Raw genomic sequence first — 21,259 nt, 5'->3', positions numbered from 1 at the left:
AGGTGATCACAGAATTCATAGAATGGCTTGGGTTAGAAGGGACCCTAAGGATCATCAAGTTACAACCCCCTACGACAGGCAGGACCACCAACCTCCAGATCTGGTACTAGACCAGGTTGCCCAGGGTCCCATCCAACCCGGTCTTGAACACCCCCAGGGACATAGCATCGACAACCTCTCTGGGCAGCCTGTTCCAGCACCTCACCACTCTCTCTGTAAAGAACTTCCCCCTGACATCCAAGCCAAACCTTCCCTCCTTGAGCTTACAACCATTCCCCCTTGTCCTATCACTATCTCCCCGAGTAAAAAGCTGATTCCTCTCCTTTTTATAATAAAATAAATAATACTAATAATAGAAATTGTGGAGGTTAGAAGGGACTTCAAGAGATCATTGAGCCCAACCCTCTACTAAACCAGGCTCTGCAGCAGGTCACACAGGAAGGTGTTCAGAGAGGTCTTGAATTCCTCCAGAAAAGGAAACTCCACAACCTCTACAGACAGCCTGTTCCAGTGCTAAGATGTAACAAGTTGTAGTGAATTATTCTTTGCAGTGTGAATTGCAGAGCATAAAAGCAACAGATTCTGCAGGGTTGTTTTTTTTTGTTTGTTTTTTGTTTTTTTTTTTTCCCAAGAAACCTTATTCTTTCTCTGTCTCTGAATCCTTTTAGGGTCCTAAGAATGGCTTAGTTCTTTATAAAATTATATAGTTTTTCTTAAACACTGAATATTTCAGAAATACTCTGAAAAAGTCAGCTAAGACAGATGATAGCTTAAAAAAAATAAAACCATTAACACAAATTTCATACTAATACTCATGCTTCCCTGACTTTTTCTGACTCCAGTTTTTCTTCATTTCTCTCACTTAATGTAGTGTATTGGAAGAATTAATAAAGCACAAGCACAACAGAAGAGGTGCCACAGTAATATATACAAGATCAATACAACTAAATGCAGTCTAGATTACTTGAAAATGCTGTTAACTGATGCTACCACAAGCATATTGTAATATTCATAACACAAAAACATAGAATAATTTAGATCCATATATCAGCATTTACCTAGTATTTCACTACATATTATATTACATCATTGCATTTGATCTTTATTGCGTGAATAAAGAACTTCTTACCGAAGCAATATTCAGTGCTTTTTTTCCCAAATGTTATATTAAAGCCTTCTCCCCTTCCTAAACTTTAATACATGAGAAGTTGAGAGGTCTATGGATTGCTCTTTATTTTAATGCTGACTCTGCAAACTACTTAAATGCACAATAAGCATTTCTAGGCATTTGAGTAATTTTATTGAGTTTAATGAGATTAGTCACGCGTTTAAAGCTAGTCATGTGTTTGGCTAAACTGAAGATGTAGAAGAAAGCATTTACATAACTGGACCACACCACGTTATAGGACAATAATCACTAATTTTCACCCACTGTTGCTGTGCATTAGGTTTTAGCAGCCTTTCTGGTGTGCTGATCTAGTTGCCTATCTGAAACAGATGTAGATGGTGTACATATTAACAGCACATGGAAGACTTCTCAGCAAGGGAAAAATGCATTTTGCTATACCATTCTGTGAGGATCAGAGGATGTCCAAGGTACTGAATACTAGTGGAGAAAGGCTGAAAAGGCCCTAGGTGACTAGTGCCTGGAGTTTCAGGGACTGATAAGCCTAAGGGTATCCTGGTGCAGAGCTGGGTGGTTCAGATGAAGAAGAGAAGCTGGGAAGAAATACCGAAGGAACTCCTCCTCTTCTGCTCCACTGTGGTCTTCCTTCTGATTTAGTGTAAGGTAATGACAACAATTATAAACAAAACATTATACAGCACCTATAACAATGATTCTCTCAGAGACAGAGCTAAGGAAGTCCTGTTTACAAAACAGAGCTGCCTATTTTGCAATTAGATAATAGAAATCAAGATATTTCTAAGGAAAAGTCACTGCAATTTTTCCTCTATGGCGGCAGTTTCTTCTATTGTTCCATCTTTTAGTAATTTTTTCTTTTGTAATGGGCCAAACACACAAGAATTTAACCACAGAAGATTTGTTCTTTGTGAAAATTTGTTGAATTAATAGACACAAAGTTTTCAGTAACAGAAACTCTCATTGTATCAGACTTTCTCAAGAACAGCCAGAGTAAAAATAGAGAAAAGATTTAAGTCAATATAAATTAGAGAAATATATATTACAGAAATTTTAATGGGGAAGAAAGATATGTCAGGTAAAACCTATGACAGTAAGGTTGAAGACTGTAAGAAGCAGCTAATTAAGATTAATTAGGAATAATAGAAGTTATAAAGGCAATACATACCTACAAGTACAAGAAAACCACAAACTTTTCTTAGATAAGCAGACAAGGCAGACATCTTTAGTAAGCATGTATGATCTTTATTTAATAAAGAACAGTTAGCCTAGCACCAGTCTCAAAGAAACTAAGGAAAGAATGACACAAAAACAAGTGTTTGAGAACTAGCAAGATGTCAGTCAACAAGATGTTACAAGATACTAGAACTTGCTAAACAAACGATTTCATTGCTTCAAGACACTGAAAGTTGGGTTGATATAAGCAGTTGCAAGAAAATAATTTATTTATACCTCTAAAAGACATTCACGAAACAGTCTTATTGAAAAAAATGGAATGGAAGTACATTTTTAATGGACTGAAAATTAAATTGATTGAAGTCTGGCTAATTAACATAGCTGTCAATGGAAAAATCACAGCTGAATGTCTTTCTAGCAGGACTCCCCTGGCACTGAAGTAAGGTCTGATTTAATTCAACATTTTCGTTAGTGATCTAGAAGTAAATATAAAAATCACTGCTTATAGTGGATATATTTGCAGATGACACAGAGAGAGGAAGGAGAGTAGACGATGAAAAGACAGGCAGCTGTACTGGGCCATCTGGACTACTTAGTATAAGTCAGATCAGCAAAACAAAATCTGTTAAATTATAGGCAAAAGCAAAGCGATATAGCTAGAAAGAAGGAAATGCTCGTTGTGCAACAGAACTGAAAACTGAATCCCAGAGAATAAACCGTTTGGAAGAAGTCAAAATGATCCTGAACTGCTTAAGCAAGGTGCCTAGTTACAGTTGTAAAATATAATCTTAGACATTTAGGAGCTGAGAAATCCTAAGACATTGCTGTCAATGCTAAAAATCAGGGAATATTTCAAAATTCCCTAGAATGTTCCATGTTGGAAGGCACCCACAAGGATCATCAAGTCCAACTCCTGGCTCCACACAGCACCATCCAATATTCAAAAACTCTATGCCTGAGAGCATCATCCAACCACTTCTTTATCTCCAGAAGGCTCAGTGCTGTAACTCTGCGAACCTCTTCCAGCACCTGACCACCTTCGGGTGAAGAATCCTTTCCTAATACCCAAACTGAGTCTCCATGCTATTTCCTTGTGTCCTAAAGAATATTTTAGCACTATTTAGTTATTTTACACATTAAAACTAGGAAAATCAGTGTCCCAAGCATATTTTAAGGTGTAGTCATTTTTACAAATATTAGTGTATTGCATCAGACTGATGCAAGCAGGTTTCAAAAAAAAAAGATAGCACAAGATAATTTAGATTTTTTAAATAGGAATTTACCGTTTTAAAATCAGAATTTATTTTTTTTTTTACGTAATCATCAGATAATAAATTGATTCGTAAGAGTAAATAAATATATACAAGTTAAGCCTAAGATAGCTAAAGGTACCAATATGCACAAATTAAGGAGTAATTGCTAAAAGATTTATACCACTAGCTTTTAAAAAATAATTCTTTTCATTGACTATGCTAGTGTGGGGAGTATGAACCACATCTACAATCATACAGCATATAACAATAAAAAAATTGCTATTTCATGAGGAAAAAAACCCAAAAGGATGCGAAATGCCTTGAAGCAAAATATAGCTGCAATTCAAAGTAGACATGAAGTATATGAAAATAGTCCCAAAACAGCATGAGTAACTCTGAAGTTAAACCATGTACAAGTATATTTGAGACAAAGATCTGATGAAAAATCATGGCTTTTCTGCAGCTGGACACATGCATCGTTTTTTCCTCACTGAATGCAGCTTTTTATCCAACAGCTCATCTTTGAAGTGGAAAAAGGGAGATATGCGTGTGAATGCCTCAGGAAGAGGTAAAAAGAAACATTAATTTAGTCAGGATGAGATACCTCAGAAGGAAAATCATCTGCCCTGTCAATACTGACCATGAAAAATTTGGTCAGAAGCTCATCACTTTGATCAAACTAAGGAAAATTATTGAATGGAGTAAAAACAAAGATGAAGAGTGAAAATATCATCCATAATTCCCTAAAAATAAAGGCGAAAATGAATGTGTTACATCTGCAGCAAGGAAGTAATCCGGGTCTTAGAAATAACACCTATGCTCCTCACAGCAGAACAGTGTACAGAGGGTTCAGCAAGCAGCCTATAAAGTTCAGTCTCAGTATATGTCCAAACCTTCAAACAACTTTGAGAAAAACAAGGAAACTCTTCAGCAAAAACTCCCAAATCAAACCTGAATCTCAGGATCTCCAAAGTGTAGGGAAAAAAATAAAATTAATATTATGAAAAAAGAAAATGCTGTTTCCAAGCATGCAGGAAAAAAAAAAAAAAACACAGAAAAGCAAAAGCCCGACTGTTGTCAGCAGACAGGTATAATATATTCTCCCCCTGCAAAGGAAAAGCTCTTCCAAAGCATCTGAAAAGGTCTTCTACACGCTCTGTAAAGAAACATGTGGAGAGGTAATTTAAGTATACAATGCTACTATAACAAAGACAAGCAAATTATTCATTAAGTAGCGTTTGCCCTTGGAAGGAAGCCTCAGGCAAGCACTGTGACTTCTCCAAAGCTTCTGCCTTCTCCATTTGACTGAATATGTCAAAAAAGACTCAGCATTATTTCTAGTGTAGTAAAGCCACTGACAATAAACCTCAGCAAAGCAAAGGGCAGGAGGTCAGCCAAATCCCCAATGGGATTATCTCACTCTTTCCTCATTAATCCACGCTGAAGAACTCAAAGTAATGCTGATACTCATGAATAATAAACTCAGTCACATTGTCAATATGTCTCAAGTATTTCCCTGAAGGACAGATGGAAAAGGAAGAGAAAAGCCAGAAAGGTGATTCTACAACAGAAAGGGAATATAATAATCTAGACAAGAAACAATTCCGTCTAACGGAGACTAAATATGTTATTACACAGAAACCAAATGTAGGAGATAATTTCTGTGGCTCAATACTCGGTTTAAGAGACTACTTCCAGTGATCTACCTGATCAAAAACCACCTTCTAATTGCAACAGGTTAATGTAACATAAATGCCAAGCAATCCACAATAGAAAGGACTGCCACAACAAGCTTCCATGGAATGCAATTGAGGCTTATCCAAGGTATGATTTTGAGCTAAACAGTTTTTCTGAGTGCTGAAGTCAGCAACAGGAACGTATATCAGGATAGGGATGCTTGCTCTTTACTGTGCAGCAAGTAAGAACCAATTAATGGGAGCGAAGGAAAAAACACTTTTTTGCATTTGCTTTTTTGAAAAACCTAGTGAAAGCCAGGTCCTGGTAGGCCTACTGGGCTTAACCTTACATTTGAAAAGCTCAAAACAAAAAAATGCCTATACCAGACCCATGGAGTAAAGCCATTTTAGGCAGCTGGTAATCCAGAAAGTTCAAGAATACGCATGTCTAGTGCTGAGACTCTAGAAAATCCTGAACCATCATAAAATCCCTGACCTGATACACAAATTGAGTAATTAATAAAAATCAACTTGGTTGTTAAATGTAGGTCTATGCAACATTAACACAGTCTTCAACTACTCCCTAGCCTTCCCCTAAATTCAGCAGAGTTCACAAATCCCAAAGGATGTAACAGCAGCCCTCTAGATGACATCTAGTGTTGATGAAGAATCACCTGTTTCTTGTATTTTTCCAGGTCAAAGGTAGGTCCATGTTAACATGTCTATCTAACCAATACCCTGAATTTTCACTATTATAAAGTTTCATAACACGCATTTGACATACTTAAAACTCTCACGCAACTAATTATCATTCCTGGGAAGCACATTTTCAGATTTTGCCGTCCTCTGCACTTCCATCAAGGTCTTAGACTGCCTTATATGTAAATTATTACAGAAAAATTACATAAAATTACATTCTGTTCCTAGGAAGCATTGTCTTCAAATGGAAAAAGATATCTTATGCATCAGTGCAAAACTCCCTTCAAAAAAAATAAAATCTTAAAACTATTAATTGAAGGCAAATATTTACTAGATGACAAGTTAAATGATAGGCTTCCTTATAAAGAACTCCTTACATGACCAACAGAAGAAATAGTATCCTCAAAAGATACTATACAACTGGAAAATACTGTATAGAAAATAGCAAGAAAAAGATTTTACTCCAGCAGGTAATTAATAGGGCCTGCGCTAGCACTAATATAAGTACATTGCTGTACAGAAGCATCAAAACCTATACAGATCAGTTTGTCACATCAGTCATTAGAAGCTGCTGGACAGACAGCAAATGTGGTCAATCCGCTATCTAATAAAAATATGATTAATGAAATAAAATATTTCATAGAAATTGTTAGAATAGCATCACATCCAAAAAAGAAAGATTCATGAGAAAGTATCAGCAATTTTTCCTTTCCATACAATAAGAGTATAACAATCAATACAAAATATCCTCAATAAGTACATAAAATAATATCCTGAGCTAAATCTAACCCTAGATTTACTCTTATCTGCAGACAGAATTGCCACATTTCTTTGCAAGCAAGCCATGACTCAGAGAAGTTTCCCTTCTTTCCACAAACAAGCTAATCAATGCAATAGGATGGAGAATTTGAATTGACTGTCCCCTGTGGCAAGTACTCAGCACCACCAGTGTTCTTCTGGGTGTGATGGAGCAGAGGCAGTGAAAAACTAACTGGCAGACAGACACTTAATAGAGAAGTCATAGCATTTGTGGGAGATACGGGATACCAAAATTCAAAGTCCTTACCTAAAAAAAGAAGAGTAATTGTAGAACGAAATGTGAAAGGATTTCAGTACTGTAGAAAATTCATAAGTAAGTACTGAAGAGCAGGAAAAAAACATATATGGATAATGAAATATATATGTTTAAATCTAATTAATCACTTGAATGAACTATCACATAACTGATTCTTTGTGATTCTGAAAAGCATACGTTGGCATAAGAGACTGAAATGAACACAGTGAAAATGAGAGTTATATGGCAGTCTTTCAGACACATGAGATTAAAGCAGATTACTAGATGATCCTTCCTGCCCTGAATACACTCTGACTCCTTACTCCTATCTTCATGTTCTACATATGAATACTCAACTCCTTTTCAGATTTTGTTAGAGCACAGTTACACTACAGGTGCTTGGAGATTTCATCTCTTTGCATTGGTAGTCATCACAGCATGCCTTTCTGCACCACAGGACCTACTTCAGGCTAGGACAACATTCTTATTTCTTTTTCACATTCTTTGGAGCAATTTTGCAAGCTACTTGCCTTCTCGCTCTGAGACAGAATACATTTTAGCACTTCTTTTAAGGATCAATGTACCGTAGAAGGAGAGGATAAAGCTGCCACTGACCAGTTTTCAAATCACCCAAGGTAGCAGTCACAGTTTGATAACAAAGAAGGAATACCTTACCCCTTTCTAAGGATAAGGGATCACTAGAAAACTCCCAAAGGAGACAATCCCCAAGTAGAGATGTTTCCCCTTCAGCTGCCAACCCTTAAAAGAGGTTAGGGAGGGGCAGACCCTGGGTCCACTCCTTCTGGTCACACAGGTGAATTTCTTGCACCTGTGCTAGCAGGGCTGGCCACGCACCTTCACCAGGTGCTCAATCACTGGTTCAGGCCATGACCTAACCGTCCCCACACAATCAGCAAACTTTTCAACTTCAAGATCCTAGAAGTATCTGAAAGTCTAAGCTAGTGAACTCAAACAAAAATGAATGCTTATATTAATAAGTTTATTTTTGTAGCAGTTATCTACTGATATATAACACATCCATCATTTCAAAAGCCAATCAACTATGGCACTTAAATGGCTTAGTATGAAAAACAAAACAAAAAAAAAACAACCCAAAACAACAACACTGGTACTGTCTCAGTTAGTTAAATCAGTGAAGAATGGTGGCCTCTTCCAAATACCAGCCTTAGAGTTTAGCATCAAGGTGTTAAAAAAGGACATTTCATTTAAAAAACATATTTTAATGAATCAGTGTAAATGTCACCTGAAAGGATATGAAATTCAATTTTTGCACCATCTGGAACGTATTCCTGATTAAGTTTTTCTGCAATGTGATCATATCACCTAAACAAACTAACATCAGAATGACACACTTTGCAGTTTCTGTGGCATTTATCTGTGTTCCATTTGTTCCACATATATTTTTTTCAGATTGACCTTATGCTTCAGTAATGCCATCAAGCTAGATGTGTGATAATTGTTCTTCTAAGAATGAGTATGTATTTCATTAAAACTTAACACAGTAAACTGAAACAGATTTAAAAAAAAAAAAAAAGGTTTTGGTTATATGAAATCTGGAACATGAAAAATCATCCACAAAGTCTCTTCAACTAAAATACAAGTCTTTGAGGCCAGTTGACTGTTCAAAACTTTGCACTAGAAGAATGTGTACTTATTTCAATACTAGAATACAAACAGACTAAAATATTTCTGTTAATTTGCTTTTTTTTTTTCTTTTGAGTATACATTAAGCTATCTGAAGCAGTTTAGAAATAGCAGTCCTTTAGTTTTATATTAAAATTACCAGCATGGATGTGCAGATACTCTTTTTTTGGGTGAGAAATATATATTGTTAATAAAAAAGTAATGCACTTTTCCATAGTGTCGCTGTTATGAATTCACAGTTCATGCCTGATAGTATTTCAACTTTTAATGGAAATACTCATTGTCTTCTAAACTATATGCATCAGCAGAAACTGCATGTGGTACTGATGTCAGTCCAGCGGAACACTCGAAAATACTGTTTATAAATACAGTTGAAAGGCACACCACCAACACATTGAATTTATGATTAACATTACCTAATATTAGCCAAGAGTAAAGCTATTATTTTGAAGCTCTGAAATGTCGTTTCTGTTCAACATTACACTGCATAAAATTGGAGTAAATTGGATTCCAGGTTTACTGCCAAAGTAATTAAAAATTCAAAAGTTTGCTGTTAGAATAGAACATTATGGAAAAACATTAACTACTACTGAACCTGGATGTTGTTTCTTTTTACTGTGAGACAGCAGCAGGATGGGAGGAGCAACTTGCATAAAAGAAGTCATATTAGAACTTTATACTTTACCAAACACATTTATTAGAAACTCTATTGTAAGAAAGGGCAAAATAATAATAATAATTTAAAAGAAAAAGCCAAGTGTTTCTACAGAATGCTTATTTGCTGTTGTTACTTTTGAGAGCTAGTTTAAAGAGTGAAGACCGAATTCAAGAGCATTGTATGAGTTAAGCTCTGTAACTTTTATTGGGCCTGGTTTTCTTTTCCTTTATATTAGTCTACATCTATTTACTTAAATGGTGTTTAATTAGCATTGCTTATTTCTTCATATCAGAGAAGATTCTGGAACATAATTTTAAAAACAATAATTCTATAAACCCTAGAGGGTTTAAAAGGAAAGGAGGAAGAAGCAAGAGGGACCAAATTTTAAGGAAATGAAAACTTTCATCAGGTTTAATTTCTGCAAAATGAGTTTTATTAGAGTACACAATAAGAAGAGAATATAATTAACTACTGCCATTAAACTAGTCGTCCGTAATGTCTAGAAATTGCAGATTGCCTACAGCTACATCCATCCACTGCTTTGGTGTGTTCCATTACTGTGCATATTACAGCTAGTAGCAAGTAGTGACATCACCTGAAACATACAAGACATATAGAAAAAATGGACATATAGAAACATGTAGGCTAAGAGAATAATGAGAATAATGGATATGTAGCCTCTCAAGACCTAAGAAATATATTGATCAAAAGCAATTAATATAAGTCAGAGGTGTGTGGGAAGAAATTTTCAGCTGAGTTGGGCATGACAGTATGGTACCACATCCAACAAGAAATATACTATTACCACTATCACATTTTCTTTGGTTAAGAATATTTTACTGTGAATGGCCATGATTTGTGTTCAGTGAAAAATCCATCAACAGAACACAAAGAAAGTGAGTCTTATGTGTTTCATATGCCTAGTCTATTAGGAGTGAAGAGCAACGACAGCTCGGCTTCCCACTTGGTGTCACATAGTTGAAAACTAAAATCTTGCATCATGCATGCTCAAGAACTGCTATCAGCCACCTTGCAGCCTCCATTGGGCTTCCTCATTTTGTGTGTCCAAACACACTTGCTCTGAAGGGAAAAGCCAGAGCCACCTCAATTTCCTCAATTAGAATGTAATTCTGGCCACAGTTAAAATGACAGTCTAATCAGCTGATTATAGATGAGGTTTTACACTTTCAACTTCTACTCATTTTTTTCATATTTAGCATTCCCACTCCAAAAATTACCACGGACATTAACTTGGAATTTTAGCTTGACTGAGGCAAATTTCTAATGATTAAAAATAGCTGGTCAGAAGAATTCTCTAGATCGTCCTGGATCGGTATTTCTTTACTTCATATCTAGTGATGAAGCTTTGTAGCAGTGCTAGATCCTATTCAGTTTACTTATTACTAGAAGGCTTGTCTTAAAATTTCAAGAAAGTCTTCTTCCATGTGTTCAGCAAATTATTTCTACCAGCTTCCCAGTAGGTATGAAAACAACTGATCTTTCACGTAAGAATCGTTTATAGTTGAGTAGATGTTTTAGGCTTTACATTCAGTCTTTTCTTGGCTAAGGAAATCTACTCTCCCTTCCACTCCCGTCACTGATTTTCCATACAGATATTACTTTTATTTTTTTCTTGAATTTAGCACTTTTTGTTGGTGTCCTACAGATGCTACCAGCTTTCTTCACATACTTCTTGAAACAGGCTATACTACAGAGCTAATTATGGTGCTAATTATGCCAAAATAATTGCCTTAATTTTCTCACTTCACACACATTAGTATGAGAACCACTATGTTTGATACCGTCAGCCTAAATTCAAGCAATGCTCCTGTTTTCATTTTGCAGTAACAAAAAAAAAACAAACACAAAAAACTCAAAAAACTACAAGCTCTCAGTACACCTTTGGATCTCTATTAATTAGAGAATGTCATTAGTTTTGTGCTTAACTTGCTCAATTTGAGATGATTAGCTTTCATTGTACAATAATTAATGATTGACAGACATGCACGAAAGGGAGTCAACTGGATTCCAGAAGTATGCAGAATAACGTCCACATGGCTAGCTCTCATTTTAATGTATAACATTTTGTTTAGAAAAGAGTATTAAGATTTTATTCCCACAGTACCTGTAGCAAGTAATTTATTAATCCATTTTTTCTTCAGATGGAATAATTACTTTTAACAACTATCATTCTATCCACTAACTAAAGAACTATACGAAAATTTAATCTACACTTCTCTCTCTAGTTTAATAAAGACACATTGATAAAAGTAAATTTTACTAGAAAATATATATGAAAATGAAATTTTTACTATTTAACATACACAAAATTTCCTTTGAGTTCAGTGGAAAGCGTAATGAGGCTAGTGCCACAGACATTAGAAGTCACGTTCACCTAAATTCAACATCAAAAATGAAGGAACAGAAAATAAATGAAAGCTGCTTTAGAAGCAGTTTCCTACTGAATATATGTCTGCGTTGTGCAAATCCTTGATCAAAAGCAGCAACAGACATAGTTGACAGACAGTTCAACCTTGAAATCTAAACATAAAATAATCTAGAAAGAGGCAAAGTTTATGCTCAAGAAGCATGCTGTGGAAGTAAAGACAGAATCATCACAGAATAATAATCAACACTGCCCAACTGCTTAGGTAACATATAGAAAACAACAGGAAAAGAATGTAGAAACAGCTGGAGTGCTGCCATCCATCTATTGGATAAAGGGCAATAATATGGGCAAGTAAATTTCATAGTAATAACCAATTAAATAAATAGCAAAAAATTGATCCATTAAAAAATATTAGTTGGCAGGGTGAGTGATAAATACAAGCAAACACAACGACTTTCATACTTGATCTGAAATATCAGAGGGAGGTAAATGATAGTAATATCAGCTGTGTACATTAATGAAGTCTCCTTTGTAAAGTAAAAAGTACATTAAAGAATGTATTGCTAGGGATGGAAAACTGGTCTATAAATGTTAGAAACTCTTGTCCATATTTAAGAAGAACATGTAAAACTTCAAAGTGACAGTTTCAGGCATCACATCAGGTAAGATTCAATTGAAGTTCATTTTCAAAAATACTTTAGGGAATGTTTCTTTTGCCTCTTTTGAGACGTAGAATAACATCCAAACAACTAATGTGCTACATCCACACACCTTTTAGCTGTTGAGCTATCTGTCATCCTGCAGTGGAAGTTTAAAAGGTCATGTTATAACAGCAGATTTGTTTCTTTTACACGGAGTGGTTAACACTAAAAATTATGCTTTCAATTTCATAAAAGTAGCACATGAAAAATATAGGCAATTTTCATTTTTCATATGGGCTTTTTTTTCATTGATACAGAGTGTTGGTGGGATTGCACTGCTAAAATCAGAAATTAAAAAAAGAATTAAAAACCTAAAGTAGCACAAAAATTAGTTATAAATATATTTTATTTCTGATCAAATACTATTTCTTTAGCCTTTGAAAAAAAAATAACATTTGCAGCTTTCACAGAAAGCTTTTCACAGAAGTGAAAAAGGACCTTGATCTTACACTGTCTACAGGTTACTTAAAGATGAGCCCTTTATTCATTAGTCTTGTGCTTAAAATAGCCCACCTGGAGGAGAGCCAGGCTTATTTCCTCTTCAAGGAAGAGGAAGACCTGAATCCATTTCATTTATTTCCCAGGAGATTGCTCTAATTACCATACTGTAGTTATTGTGGGGTGGGCTCCTGTCAGAGTCTCTTCTGTGCAACTTTTCCTCTTTATATAAAATAACATATTAGTTGGAGCAAGAGCCAAGACTCAAGTGAATTCCTTGACCGTAAGCTTATAGCCCTAGATAGCCCTAGACTATAAATGTATCTGGTATATACAGACTTGCTGCTCTCAACTTACCCATCCCCACCAGGTTCCTCCCCTCTGGCTTATCAGTTTGGTTCATCAGACTCTTAAAACTAGAAACTTTGATGGAAATTTGGGCCAAAATATTTGGGTATATGTGAAATTTCATTTCAGACAAAAGACGTTAGAACATGAAATCAGTTTTCAACTGAAAATATACAGAATTTACACAATGCTTTTAAGAAAAAGCATCATCCTTCAAAAAAGACAGTCACATATGTGATGTTTGACACTGGGAGAGTAGGCGACAGAAGTTTTCTTCATTCCTTCTCAAGAATAGATTAAAGATCTTGGTGTACTAGATCCATAAACTTTAAACTAAATTCAAGCAGTTGCAGGATAACAAAACAAACAAACAAAAGAACCAAACAAGCAAAAATCAGTTTACTTAAAAAAATCTGAATGTTATGCATTACAACTGAAAGAAAAATGTTACCTTCAGAGCCTCACAGCAAAGGAAGAGGCCTAAAGTACCTAAGTCTTAATCAAATCTTCTATTACCTTTAATGGAATTTCTTGACAGAATTCAAAAAGAATATTCGGAGATCTTCCTTTCAGCAGCAAGAATAATATCTGACCTAAACTCCAGCTATGGCGGAGTTTCTATTAGGACATTCAAAAAGTCTAGCTTGTCCACTATATGCATACTCCACATAACACTTAATTACAATTATTATCTATTATTACACCACACTATATTTTATCATAGCATTCATGATTGAAGATCTAATACTTTCACAGAACTCCAATCAACAGCTATCTCTAATTCTTGTAAGAGCAAATATACATGGTACTTCCTAAAAAGACAAAAATAAAATAAAATGAGAATAAAGTAAAATCAGTCTGTCACCTGCAAGACAGCATTTTAATTTTTGCTGATAGCAGATTAACAGAGGTTAAAAATTACAAACAATTTACATTGATTTCAGAAATAAAACCTTTTAAAATGGAAAAAAAAAAGAAAGAAAAGAACAACAGCATGGAAAGAGTTCAAAACTCCCAGTTGAGATTACAATACTGAGAAAACAGCCTTCATTGAAAAGCCTCTGATTGTGGTACTAACTTACCTCTCTAACGGCACATTTCCATCACTCCTGACAACACCAGAAAATATTAATGGAGAATAATGATGAATGTTAAGCTAGCATGTTAAGTAAAATATGGGCCCCAGTTAAGATAGTGTCAAATATCAATCAATCTGTGAATGTCTAGGATTATATGTATGTGGTGAAAAAAGACCTAAATCTTCTGATAACCACATCATCTCAATTTTCTGAAACAGCACAGAAAGGACTCCAGATTTCATAGCTTACGTAACAAAATTATTAATTTTATTATTAGTAGTATCTTAGTTCTGATAGCAGTGCCTTTGATGCATTTTGTACAGGAGCAGTTAACTTCCATGAGGATAATTTCATGTGTATCATCTTGTTGAGAAACTAATTTTCAAATGTTATAATTATAAACCACATGATAAAAATTCCACCAAAATTTTGAGATCAATCTACTTAAATAATAATAAAGGAGACATTTCTTAGTTGTTTAAGTGATATTTGTACTACTATATCTCTGCATTGTGATTTGTCATAAATATTAAGTAAAAAGACCAAAAAGTGATGCAAGGTAGTGAAACTGGAAGATATAGTGTTTCACTTCATACCTGCTATTTTATAATGTTCTTAGCAGTAAGGACACAATAAAAATCCTTCACAATCAAATGGAAAGATAGCATTGATTTTCAAAAACTCGCGGTCACCTTACAAGTTTCAATTCACTTCCCAGGTACTTCGATAAACATACTAGTTATCTTTAAAAAATACAGTAGTCACTATGATAACAAACACCAACAAACTAATTGAAAAACTGCAAACTATTTATAAATCAGAATGAAAGAACAATTACTTAAGGCATTCATCATTTCTGTTTGTTGCACTTCCGTTTACTTAATAGATTTTTGTGAATACAATTATTTATTTTGATCTATGAAGTGCACTCATTTTCTTACCAAGCACATGACTTCTGGAGACGTAGATCATATTCAGAGCATAGATAAGCTATTTTAGATTTTCATTGTGAAATTTTATCACTAAAGGAAGATATCATGTAAATCTTTAATTGTAATGGAATTTTTACTGATCAAATTACATTTTATTCCTCATTAAGTGGTTTCACCAGTTTTTTTTGTTTGTTGTCAAACAAAATCTATGAGTTTTAACACAAAAAATACCATAGCTCACAAACATTGCCATCTGAATTGCATAGAGTTCATAATTCTCCAAAAGGATTGCATGAATCAACAGTAGTATAATCGATATTGTTAAACCGCTGTTAATAGCACGGACATTTATTCTACTAATAATCCCAGTATCTACTCGTGCTACTGGCATACTGTGCCTGAAATAATTTAAATATGGAATTAGTAAACAAAGATCAATATAATCTATGCCAAACAATTTGATAAAAATCTACAAATATTGTATGGAACTCACTGTAGATACAATGCTAAATATAACCTATGCTAACATAAGTGCTACATTTTATGGGCACAACACATATCTTGATAATTCCAGCAAATACTTCTCCTCTAATCAGAGGTTTGAATAAGAAATCAATGAACTAGAGCATTAAGTGCTATATAAAAGGAAGTTTTATTCAGATGTGAAAAAAGTCATCCTTTGTCATTTGTTCTTTTTTATAAAGAATTAACGTTCTCACTGTGAGAGCAATTTCCTCTACAAGTTATTACTTTAAACTTCTTAGTAATTTTCTTCAGCAACTTTCAAAGCAGTCTCAGAAATTCAGATATATTTTTTTATATACAGTTAAAAATTCACCCCAAATGGAATTGTCTGTTTTCCAACAATCAAAAAGAACCTTAGATTTTTTACTGAACAACATATTTTCTTCGGATGTTACTTCAGAAAGCAACTGTAATTCCGATACATTGCACTTATGTACTTCAAAACCATGGCTCTTTACTATCATAGACAAGTTCAAACACTGGAGCTCTTATTGGAGTGCAGCTCCAAAGATCTGATTGTATGTTCAAACAGCAACATTTTTCCTCTGTGGTCCCAACCTTCTAAAAATCTAAGAGTTCTGTTGTAAACACACCCTCCCGTAAACCTAAAAATGGTAAGTGACCTACCTTAGAGAGTCCGCCTACTTCCAAATAGAAGCAGATAATGAAAACATTCCAGGTGACCCACAGGGCAGTCCACACCGTGTACTAAACACAAAGCCGGATGAAAGCAAAAAGACAGAAAAATAAAATGTGAAGATGAAAGGACTTTATACTGAGCAGATCAATAATAATAATAAAAAAAACTGATATCAATAAGCATTGTTCTTCTGGGAACAGGCAAGCGCAGACAGTTCTGAAAAGGAGTTCTCTCAATGTAAGTCTCATAAGAATCACAGGAAATTACAAATCCGATATTCTTTGCTGCTCTAAATGCATGCTAATAAAACAGATTTATTCTTTATGGTTTTACACTATCCTACTGGTACCAATTAAATAAAAAATGCCGACTTCTGGAACAATGGTGAGTGACTCACATTTTAGTTCTGTTAACAGATATTTCAGAACAGTATAATAATTTAAATGGACCAAGTTGTACAAAGTATTACAAAGAAATACATAAGAAAAAAGAGAACAAGCAAAACAGAAGACTATTGGTCTGACATTTGGATCCTGATGGAAAATGAAAATGTTAAAGGTTAGTCTGCTTTTTTAATAGCCTTTAAGTAGAAGATAATTTAATTATTATTTTAGCTCACTGTGCCTGACCCACTGGTTTTCCTGCTCTTATGGCTGTGAACATGATCCTACAATGCACCCTTACCAGATGGATATACCCAAATTTCTTCTAGGTTGACCAGATTTTTACCATAGTACAATAGTAACATACTCCACCCACAACATGAATGGGAGATTCATTTGTCTGCCTTAAATCATCTTTTACACCTGAACTGTCAGCATAATTGACTGTCCCTGTTTCCTTATGGATAAACTGTTTGCTTATATATGACAGTAAAATGGTGCACAATTAACAATCCAAACAGCGCAGCTCAGAAGCGTTCACGTCTGACTAGCTAAGTGCATACTCAGTCACACTGGGGCTACACTCACATAAAATCATAATGAGCAGTGGCTGAGACACTTAAAATTTATGTGCTTATAACCTTTGCAATGGAGAACTGCTTGCTAAGTGGCTTTGCAAGTCTAATTAGCTGTAACCAGGTGAGGCTAATTTACTACTGTTTTCCTTCAGTGTACTCAGAAAAAATTAACGCTCAAATGTGCACCATGCCGATTCCATTTCCATTGCATAGGAGCTGTCAACTTGGCTTTGTCAGGCAGGTGTCAGTTATGTGCCTCTCCTTATGGTGTACAATGAAAAGTTCAACTGAAGGGGGCTGAAGTTTTCCACACCTTGATTACCCTTACATGAGTATGGTGGTTTCTAAACACTAAAAAGTTAGCTGTGTAATTTAACTTTTTATGAGGTTCTTAGGATGTTTGGAGATGCCTGTGGCATAAGAAGGAGATCATTAATTAACAAAATGAAGGTAACAGTCCTCTCTATTGAGGGACAGGCAGGGTGGCAATTAGGGGTTGGGCTATTAAAAAACAGACAAAGCTTCTGTGGGCTGTGAGCAGTATAATATCTGTACTATTCATAAGAACCACTTTGAAGAGGATATCCCATTTTATCCCATTTGCTGACTTTGTAGCAACTCATCATAAGCTCTGGATTTGGTCTCCTAAGAACATCAGGTGCAGAGTGCTCAAAATTAATGAATACTTAATATAAACCCAGATGCTGGGATTTCAGTCTTATCTCAGGCACAACTGCTCATAAAAAGCAGATTTCTGAATATTCAGGAGAATTCCATCTTTTTAAGAAATATTTTTTTTTCTACCCACAAATGAAATTTATCATCACATTAACAGTGGGAAACACACTTGATCTGCCAGGTCAAGACAAGTCTGTTTAGGGTCTCTGGATCATGTACATAAAACCTATCTGAATGTGCTTTCTCAGGCAAAGCTTTTCTGTTTTACTACTCTGTTATTCTACTTATTCACTATGGTAATTACTGAATGAAAAGTGGAAGGGCAAAGTAGAAGTGCACATCAAAACGCAGATATTGTGTAAGAGAGAGGCTCCTCCTACACACACTGAATGCCAGGAATTATAACTGTACGCACTGTTTTGCTTAAGAACATAATAATTACATACTCAATAACAGGTCCTACATAATTTCTAAAGTAAGAAAGTTGAACATCATATTTGAAAAAACAGCTTTTTGATAGCGCAAGTAGTGTAACTTTTCCTTATATAGCATCATAGGCACTTAAGGGAGACTGTACTAACAGAAAAGTTTTAAGAAACAAAAGCAAGAAAGCAAAATTAGGAAATGTCAGAATTCTGATTATACATGCCACCTTAGTTTTTCTTTGTGGCTGTGCAATAAAATGCAAACACTAATTAAATCATTAGAAATATATTTTTCTTTTAAAGGACCAGACCTTACTCATCACTGAATAACAGTTAGTTATTCAGTACTCCATCTCTCTTTATCACTCAGACCCTGCTCTGAAGACAGAATATTAATTTCCTCATGAGGTTTTCTAGGATGCTCTTCGCTGTAATGTGAGAACTGCACAAGCATTAACTAATTTATTTTATAAGAGAGTGATACAGCTCTCAGAACGCCAGTGATGTTCTGATACATGGGGAGATTACACTCAAGTGTTCATACATTAAAGGTGTCCAATGTAAGATGTTTTGAGATTTGTTCATTTTCAGAAGACTTGGGTTTACCCAGCATTTTTAAGCTCAGTGTCAAGCAGCCAGTGGCCTAGTACTCAGCGTATGTGCAAATCAGACCATGAGGTCTCCAATCAAGAACCCAGATTACAAGAGGAAAACAAAGTCTGCGAGAAGTTTTTTTTAAGCAACTTGCTTTGTGTAAAAAATGTTTTGCTAGTTGAGAGCAGAGATACGATTCAACTAGCCAGAATAGCCTGCACAGCAAGAACAGTCCTTTTATTTCGGCAGCCACATGCTTCATTCTTCCCATATCTTCTGTTTTCTGCAAATCAAGTTTGTATTCTATAGCTGCTATCAGCAGAAAACCAAGGTGTCTGTCCTTCCTGCTGAAACTGAGGTGTCCCTATAACAACTTTATATGCATCCAATGCAGTTCAAAACTTTTAGATCTGCTGCAAAGACTTCTGTTTTGTCCCAGAAGAGAAACTGGTGGCAGTGATGGTTTGTCATCCTCTGTGGGAAGGGCCTACAGGCTGGGGAGCACAATGCAGGTGGTCAGATAGCTGCTGTCAGTGAAAGTGTGATGAAGGACCTGAAACATCAGGTCTGTGCTGATCCACAGGCCTCATTATCCTCCCAGGGCACCTCCCTTATTCTGTTTCATGATCTGACCTGCCATTCAAACCTCTCCTACCCCATGTCTTGAATGCTATCCCGATGATCCTGCTGTGTCCGCCCACACTCGTACCACTCACATCCAGGCATTCTTGCCCCAGTCCTTTGGTAAGCTCCACTCAGTTCCTCCCAGGTTCATCTGATCTCCTTCTCGGATTCAAAACCCTTTTCATATCTGGCATGAAGAAAGAATTTTCCACACAGGTTGAAGAAATGGGGAGAGCTGTGGGGTTTTTTGTGTGTGTGTGTGTGTATTTTTATTATTATTATTTTTTATTTATTGCCCACATCATGCACTACCCAAAAATCATCGGGACACTATTGCCTAACAGATGCTTTCTCCTGAAAAGGTCCCAGAACATTGGTGGCAATTTCTGCTGATTTCTTCCTTGGATGCAATGTATGCTTTCTTGTTTTTGTCCTTTTGCACTAGGGATTGGATACTGTATGGAGGAGGAAGCATTTGGTGGCCTATAAGTTATGAGGAGAGAATATTCCCTAAACATTAAAGGTTATATTATTGTCTCTCCCAGGAGGTTCCTTTCAGATCTCTTTTCCTAAAGCCAGGCTCTATAATAGTCATACTTCTACACCTCTTTCAAGTCTACACGTCATTTTCATATTGAAAGTGTTGCAGAGATACCTTTTGTCCATCAGTGAAACATAACTGCTTCTGCACTTAAACGTTTGCTATTGGATGGACACAATGTCACAGAGAAAAAAAGTGAATGATGTGAAGGATGGCTTGTGTCATGGTTTTATGATTTTCGGTTATTGGTACTCCACATCATAACATCATGTAGTGAATGTACCTGGTTCTCAGAAGAGAAGGACTACTACATTCCCCACGGCACTTTGCTCCTCTGTTACCATTTTCCATCCAGAGGGAAAAGATAAAAGCTCGCAGTATAAAAACTTGCAGATCACGAGACCTCGTCCCTTTTTCTGCCGTCTCTCGTCTTGGCAGCACCTCGCTTTCCAGCCGTCTTATCGTCGGTAGTAGAGTAAGGCCTACCTTGATTTTGGGACATTCTCTCTCTCTGTATTGGATTTGTCAGCTTAAATTGTAATTATATTGTATTATAGTGTATTGTTTTGCATTCCGATATTTTATTTAGTAAATTAGTTTGTTTCTCCTCAAATTGTTGCCGCTGTTCTTTGCTCTCAGGGCCATCTCCCTTCGCTTTTCCCCTTTCCCCTTTTTTCCCCGTGGGTCCCCCGTCCCCTTCGTCATGGAATTGGGCCTAACGCCCGTAAACCGTTGACAGCTTGTTAAATTGAAAGGTAAGAGAGAAAGGGGAAATTTGTAAGTCTGAACATAGCAAGCGTAGTGGGGTAATTTTAGCTTTGGTGTACAAAGTATCTCAAGTGTGCATTTAATCTGAAACACAGCACCTCCTCTGATGTAGCTCATTGGCATTAGGAGAAATGTATGTTGGCCCAGGGATGCGTCAAAGGAAAGGCAGCAACTACAGAGTCATCAGATCTTCTTCCTGCAATAGCTGTCTGTGCCTCAGGTGCAGCAGGACTCACAGAGCCCTACTTAGTCATACTTGGGGAAGATGACAAGGATAGGGGCACAAATCAACAG

The 21,259-nt window shown here is 35.8% G+C and overlaps 1 protein-coding gene across 2 annotated transcripts in view; it reads right to left on the bottom strand.

The window, feature by feature from the left end:
* NKAIN3 (sodium/potassium transporting ATPase interacting 3) overlaps nt 1–21,259 on the bottom strand; it is a 356,427-nt gene that overhangs the window by 160,742 nt on the left and 174,426 nt on the right. For both annotated transcript variants that reach the window (XM_021388682.1, XM_021388683.1), the window contains exon 3: nt 16,362–16,442. In XM_021388682.1, the coding sequence (XP_021244357.1) occupies nt 16,362–16,442 (81 nt within the window). The remainder of the gene's footprint in view (nt 1–16,361; nt 16,443–21,259) is intronic.

Source organism: Numida meleagris, chromosome 2 (assembly GCF_002078875.1).
Source record: "Numida meleagris isolate 19003 breed g44 Domestic line chromosome 2, NumMel1.0, whole genome shotgun sequence".
Classification (NCBI taxonomy): domain Eukaryota; kingdom Metazoa; phylum Chordata; class Aves; order Galliformes; family Numididae; genus Numida; species Numida meleagris.
The sequence above is the reverse complement of the archived record's forward strand: the minus strand, read 5'-3'. Positions and strand labels throughout refer to the sequence as shown.